At 43.8% G+C, this 7,027-nt stretch overlaps 1 protein-coding gene across 1 annotated transcript in view; it reads right to left on the bottom strand.

Annotated features, from left to right (window-relative positions):
- Positions 1 to 1,102: 1,102 nt before the first annotated feature.
- Positions 1,103 to 7,027, bottom strand: part of RRM2 (ribonucleotide reductase M2) — a 6,283-nt gene continuing 358 nt past the window's right edge. Inside the window, exons 3-10 of the mRNA XM_014956756.1 lie at positions 6,796 to 7,022; positions 6,058 to 6,174; positions 5,405 to 5,538; positions 4,164 to 4,258; positions 3,199 to 3,332; positions 2,655 to 2,759; positions 2,407 to 2,520; positions 1,103 to 2,023 (exon numbers count right to left, since the gene is read on the bottom strand). Of these exons, the coding sequence (XP_014812242.1) occupies positions 1,871 to 2,023; positions 2,407 to 2,520; positions 2,655 to 2,759; positions 3,199 to 3,332; positions 4,164 to 4,258; positions 5,405 to 5,538; positions 6,058 to 6,174; positions 6,796 to 7,022 (1,079 nt within the window). The 3' untranslated portion in view covers positions 1,103 to 1,870. The remainder of the gene's footprint in view (positions 2,024 to 2,406; positions 2,521 to 2,654; positions 2,760 to 3,198; positions 3,333 to 4,163; positions 4,259 to 5,404; positions 5,539 to 6,057; positions 6,175 to 6,795; positions 7,023 to 7,027) is intronic.

The following is a 7,027-nucleotide window of genomic DNA, read 5'->3' as shown; positions in this document are numbered from 1 at the left end:
TTGTCAAAAATACAGTTTCAGTTCCTATCTCCCAGAATTAAGGATAACAAATTAAAGCTTTCTGACCTAATCATTCCCTTCTATGGACCCTTGGCACATACCAAGAATGAGGTGGGAAGAGATAACTCTAATAGAGCTAGGCCCCACTCGGATTAGAGAGTCTTATCCTTTTTCTACATTAAAGTACATAAATTCACAGATTTGAATATAAATTGAATGCTGCTAAATCATACTTAGGCCCAGACTGATCTCAGTACATTATTGCTGTCTCATTTATGCTCTGAACACAGCCCTACACCAGGAGTTCTGGTGGTTTGCATCAGATTTCATTTGATCAAAGCTTTGCTAAGGGAAGCCAAGCAGCAGCAAAGCCCAATTTGCTGAGAACAAAATGCTGATACTTAGCCAGAAACCTGTCTAACTTTAAGTTTCAGTGCTTCAAAAATGTCTATCCAATTTAACATATCCCTACTCCAGTCCCTAATACATTCTCCCCAGACTGCTGCAGTCACCAACCTGCTCCCAACATCAGTGGTGCAGGGGCAGGAGAGAGCCATCTCTGAACCATCTCATGTCTTCTCCTTGGAATCCCAGACTTTGGGGCTTAGCATTTTTAGCAGAGGAAAGCAAACTCCAGCATTCCTTCTTTCAAGGAAATGCTTTAAGTTCTGTAAAGTTTATTTTCAGTATCAACTACACTTGAAGAGAGAACTGTAGGACAATCCTGCTCAGGAGTTAGATTAGATCATGGAATAAACTCCTTGCACGTCAATGCAGTAGGTAACTTCAGTGTATTCTGCTGCCACCTAATCTCACAGTAGATCATTTGCAGGAACTCCACAAGTCCTCAAAGTTATCTTAAACATCCTCATTCCTGATGAAAAGAACACAGCTCCAGGCTGCATTCACTGGATTTACCCTGAAACACCATCCTTTGCCACCAGAAAGCCAGAGCTCAGCATAACCATTTCACTTGACATCTCCCAACCACATGACTTCAGCAGCTATTTCCTGCAGAACCCACATTTCCTCAGAAAATCTGCAATTCAGAAGGAAATTAACACATAGTTTTGCCTGTTGAAGCACCAAAGCCAGTACAACGCTGAGTCCAAACAGCTCTTTATTACTGTTACATGAAATACTGTAAGCAATTAAGTCCAGAAGCCAGCTGCATGCAGTTTTTCACGACCCAGAATAGTCAACTTCACCTTCCACAGTTTCTTCCTGTTTTTCCATAAGATTTTAAAATCTAGTTTGATTGGCAGCACCCTTTTTAAGTTACATACCCGGAAAGAAGCACAAGTCATTAAAGGTTTGGTTTCAAAAAGTCTAATTAGACTTGCATTATATTATTGTTGAGTGTTACAAAACAGTTCTTTAAACATTAAAGTGCCAGGTTTTTGTACAAACTATTAAAACAATAATAAAAAAAAGGTAAACTTAAAACCTGCTAAGAAAGCAGTGAGGTCTTGTAGTTGCCTCCAGAGTTTTCTGCAGAGTATTCAGCACATTTAAGACTAGAGCTTCCCAACTGTTCCTCTGTTTGTGGGGAGAACAGCAGAAGTTAGTGGTCGCTGCCCGTAACCTCCTGTCTTGCAGAAGGAAAATGCCCTTACCTTTCACAAAACGGAGTAGTACACATTGTAAGAGACATCTAAACACTCTACAAATTAATACCATTGGCAAAGTCTAATAAAAAGGGATTTTTTTTACTGCTGGAGCTACACTAGCCTCCTAAAATGTACCAAAATCACCACACTTTTCAAGAGGGGGATTTTAGCACAGGAATCGAGTCACACTGACTCAGTGTATTTAATGTTTCCCTGTCAAGACAGGAGCATATACATTAGCTCACACTGCCTCAGTTCATTTAAAATTCGGCATCCAGGGTGAAGGAGTTGTCTGCAGGCTTCGACATGACTCCCATCCTCTGGTATTCACCTACTCGCTTCTCAAAGAAATTGGTCTTGCCTTCCAGAGAGATGTTTTCCATGAAGTCAAAAGGATTCTCCACTCTGTAGATCTGAAATGCAAAGGTGATTCTACAGTCACTACAGGTGCTCACGTCTTGAACACGTGACAGCATTCAAAATCAGCTGGAAGGAGTCTGAAATAACAGGCTTACTATATAGTAAGTAAAAATCTCTGCCCCAAGCCTTCTCCACTGGGTTTGTTCCTGTCTTTTAGCTGCAGCAGATGGAACCACAGCAACTCTTATAGTTGCTCTGTAGTTGCTTAAAACTCATCTTTTTGCTCATCCTTCTGTGGGTGTCCAAATAGGAAAGCTAAATGCTTGCACAAGTCACACCAATATCGCTGCAGCCATTTTAGGATCGGGGTTTCTGGAGGTAATTAAACTTAATACTGTCTTTTCCCCTGAAAGGTTTGGGCGTATCAGAGCCTTACCTTTTTAAATCCCAGTTCCAACATGAGCCGGTCTGCTACAAACTCTATGTACTGTTTCATTAAAGTGCAGTTCATACCAATCAGGTTCACAGGCAGCGCCTCCGTCAAGAATTCCTGCAGATAACAGAGCACTTTATGCACAGGAACTGGCAGTCACTCTGTGCTGCCTGGGTTAATTCTATACCCACCACTCCCCAGTTTCTCTGCTTAATTGCGATCAAGTTCCCAAACAAGCAGCAGACAATTACCTGTTCTATGAGAACGGCGTTCATGATGATTTCCCTCACTCTTTCCTCTGATGGCTTGTGTATCAAGTGCTTGAACATGAGGCAGGCAAAATCGCAGTGCAAGCCCTGGAAAGAAGCCGCAGAAAATTATTTCGGGAGCGCTGATTTAAAAGAGCCACTCAAATCAGCAGCAGAGAACCAATAGCCCAATACCCAGGCACCATCTTGGCACTTGCCAGGTCACTGTTACCTACAGACAACTTTCTGCCTCACCAGGAGGAGACACAAGGAACCTCAAGCCAATACCAGCTGCTCTCGCTCCCAATGGCAAGGGGTATTGAGTGCAAGAGTTAACTTACACTGCCTTAAAGGAAGTAAAATGCTAAGTTCATTCATTCCCTGCTGCAAGATCCACAGTGACACATGTTTACACACTTCAGTGAGCTTTATAGACTGCCTGTTTCTAAACATACTCCCCTTTTTAAAATACAGGCTCCAACTGAATATCATTACTTTGAGCTACTACGGCGTATTACCATCTTGACTGCCAGAATTTGATTCATACCTCGTCTCTGCTGATGAGTTCGTTAGAAAAAGTGAGTCCAGGCATTAATCCTCTTTTCTTCAGCCAAAAAATTGATGCAAAAGAGCCAGAAAAGAAGATTCCTTCCACCGCTGCAAAAGCTACTACACGTTCTCCTGTTAAGACAAGATTGATGGTCACATTGCATGGAAGACTTAACAGGATTAATACCCCAAAGTTGCAAATAGACCAGTGCACTGCACCCTCCAAGGAGAATGAATAGACCAGTGCACTGCCCCCTCCAAGGAGAACAAATAAGTTTCTGCTCTAGTGTGCTATATCTTGTCCTTAAAAACTATTACAGTAAAGGCTTCTAGTCAGCAAGAAAAACTTTTAAACATGAGAAGTAAAATCTAATTAGAGTAGCTACTAAGCAGCTGAAGCCAAGGCTCCTTCCCCCAGGTTAATTATCAATACCATCCTGTTTCAAAGATTACACACTGAAAGAGAGCGGTCATTTTAGCAGCTGATTTTAGTCTGTGTCTGCTCATCTTTGATTAAGTAAAGAACTTTGGCCATGAAGAATGCTTTCATGCTAGTGAAATAATGATCTGTACCATCTCATCTCACCTTTGAGGCAAGACATCAAGAATCAGTAAGGCAGAGGAGCTACAGGCTCAGAATGCAGATGCCTGCAGAAGACAGATGGCCAGTTTGGCTCTGGGCACGTGACAGCCATTTCAATGGGATCCTATAGCCAGGCACACGAAGATTGCCACGCGAGCTACCATTATCCAAACTGCCAGCAATTTCACAGACATTCATGTCAGCGGCTCATTCGCAAGATGGAAGTTTTTGTCATCTCTGGAATTATACCAGTGTCTTACACCAGAGAGCACATACTGCCCCTGTGATAGTGATGATCCCCTGTGAAGTCTGGGGAACCAGTAGTTCCTCTGCCTTTTTCAGGGAAGGGATTTCACTTTGCTACCCATAGATGTACTCACCATACGTGGCTTTCTTGTCCCCAATCCAGCACATGGCCCAGTCAGCCTTCTTTTTAACACATGGCAATGTTTCAATAGCATTAAAAAGAAATTCCCTGGAAAGGATAAAACTTATTAGGATTGGACATAAGCACAACTAGTATAATAAGAACTCACTGCCATAGATGGTCTTGTTCACTTGCAAGTCCTCTACACCTTCACTGCAATCATTAAGTCTCATCCCTCTCATTATTTTGCAGTCTAGCTCTATTTTTACTGATCAACCATCTTCTCATCACCTACCCATCACACCAACACCAGTTCACATGATTTCCCACGACAATATCAAGAGAACTATTTCATCAAGTGATGTGCCTGAACAAGGCTTTCAGAGCTACAGATCAACCAGCCTCCCCTCCCCAGTGGCAGGAAGGAAGTGGCAACTGCTCAGGTAAGCAGTTCTTCCTCAAACTTGCTAGAATTTAGCATCTAAATGTAGATGAGTAGAAATGACATGGTCAGCCTTCCACAAAGTAGCAGTAATGAAATCCATCCAGACTGCAAACAAACAGCACTGCAACACCACATGACGTTTTATTTAACAGGGTGGTGGTCTGACAAGACACCATCAGAGTAACTCAGCAGGGACTCCTCAAAGCCCTCTGTTTAGTTTTACACCACCATTCTTTAATTGATTCATCTTGTTATGAACATGGTACGCTTTGTTTTTATTTTTAATTATGCCACTTATCAGCAAATGGGACATGCTTTCTTCTCCCCAGTCAAAGTAGTCAAGTGAGTAAGGGCAGCACCTGCTACGTAAAAGCTAGTTAACTTTTTAACTATGGCTGTTAACTAAATGCACTGGGTTTTAGAGATGACATTTTAATAAAAATGCTATCATTCTCAGAGAAGCATTCCTCCCTAGCTTTCTAGTAAGTGCAGGGGTTCTCCATATGAACACTTAATGTCATTTCATATACTCCCCTTATTTAACTGCTCCACCTTTCACACAGCTGCAGTCCTTTATTTCAGTATTAAGGGGTTTCATCAGGGGTTTCACTCCTAATTTAAGTCCTTGCTCATACACTCTAGAGGAGAAATATATTCTGAAATAAAGCTGCTCTTAAACAGCAGTGGTATTTTATATAAATCTAGTTTAAACCTTAAAATTAACTCTGAAGCCAGAAAGTGACTGATATGCATCATTTAGATCTCCACACTTAAGAGTTTCAAACCTTTCATCATCAGGCAATACAAACCTCTCTTTAGAATCTTTGATGTAGGTGTCAATAAGCAGACTGTACATTTCTGAATGTATATTTTCCATGGCAATCTGGAAGCCATAGAAACAACGAGCTTCTGTGATTTGTACTTCCTGACTGAACCGCTCCACCTAGAGGAAATAAATGAGTATTTGCAAAGGCATTTATAACCAAGTTGCAGATTGGAGGGATTGATACTGTGTATAACAGCTCTTGCTCAGTCCATAGAATCCTCTTAACATTAATTCCAGACATCTTGATTAACAACAGCAACGTAAAGAGCAGCAGCCCCCTACAGCTCTGAGTCAAGAGCTATTCTTTGGCCCCAAGAGAAATGGGAAAACTTAGTTTTACTTATCCCTCATTAGGGAGCAGAGCACTGAGACGGCAAAAGCACAACAAGAGCTCTGAACCAGCCAAATGTCACCATAAGGCAAGGCTCAGTGCCCCATGGGGCATGGGCAGGCTTGGGGATTAGAAAAGCAACCCCAATTTGCTAATTAGCATAAAACAGCATTATATGTTGTAATACTGCAACACTATATATTCAAGCAAACAAGCCAGATCAGCCTGCAAGCATCTCAAATGTGCACTTAACTGGTTATCTTAATAAAGCATTGTGTTTGTCAGGACTGTTTCTACACACTTACCAAGTTCTCATTGACGATGCCATCACTGGCAGCAAAGAAGGCAAGGACATGAGAAATGAAGTACTTCTCCTCAGGCTTCAGGGACTCCCAGTGCTGGAGATCTTTGGAAAGGTCCACCTGAAACATTGTGGAAAGAATCATAGAACAGTTTGGGTTTGAAGGGACCTTAAAAATCATCAAGTTCCAACCCCCCTGCCCTGGGCAGGGACACCTCCCACTCGACCAGGTTACTCAAAGCCCCATCCAGCCTGGCCTTGAACACCTCCAGGGATGGGGCAGCCACAGCTTCTCTGGGTAACCTGTCCCAGTGTCTCACTACCCTCACAGGAAAGAATTTCTTCCTAATATCTAATCTAAATCTCCCCTCTTTCTGTTTAAAACTGTTATGCCTCATCCTATCACTACACTCCCTTATAAAGAGTCCCTCCCCATCTCTCCTGTAGGCCCCCTTTAAGGACTGGAAGGCTGCAATAAGGTCTCCCCGGAGCCTTCTCTCCTCCAGGCTGAACAACCCCAGCTCTCTCAGCCTGTCCTTATAGCAGAGGTGCCCCAGCCCTATGATCATCTTCATGGCCCTCCTCTGGACTCACTCAAACAAGTCCATGTCCTTGTGTTGAGATCATGGAGTGGTTTAGGTTGGAAAGGACCTTGAAGACCACCGGGTTCCACCCCCCCCCCGCAATAACCGCAGAAAGAGGGGGGTTCGAGGTCCGAGGCCGCCACCGCCCGCCCCCTCACCTCTTCCGCCGTCCAGAAGGAGGCCTCGGCCTTCTTGTACATCTGCCAGATGTCGTGGTACTGGATGGGGAAGATGACGAACCGGCGGGGGTTCTCCCGCAGCAGCGGCTCCTCCTCCTGCAGCTCCGTGCCCCGCGGCCCCTGCGGCGGCGGGAGAGCGGCTGGGGCCGGGCTCGCCACAGGGGCGGGACCGGCTGAGGGGGGCTTTGGCGGGAAACCGGGGCGGGGGATG

Source organism: Calidris pugnax, unplaced genomic scaffold (genome assembly GCF_001431845.1).
Source record: "Calidris pugnax isolate Ruff unplaced genomic scaffold, ASM143184v1 scaffold171, whole genome shotgun sequence".
Taxonomy (NCBI): domain Eukaryota; kingdom Metazoa; phylum Chordata; class Aves; order Charadriiformes; family Scolopacidae; genus Calidris; species Calidris pugnax.
This window is presented reverse-complemented; position numbering and strand designations above follow the sequence as displayed.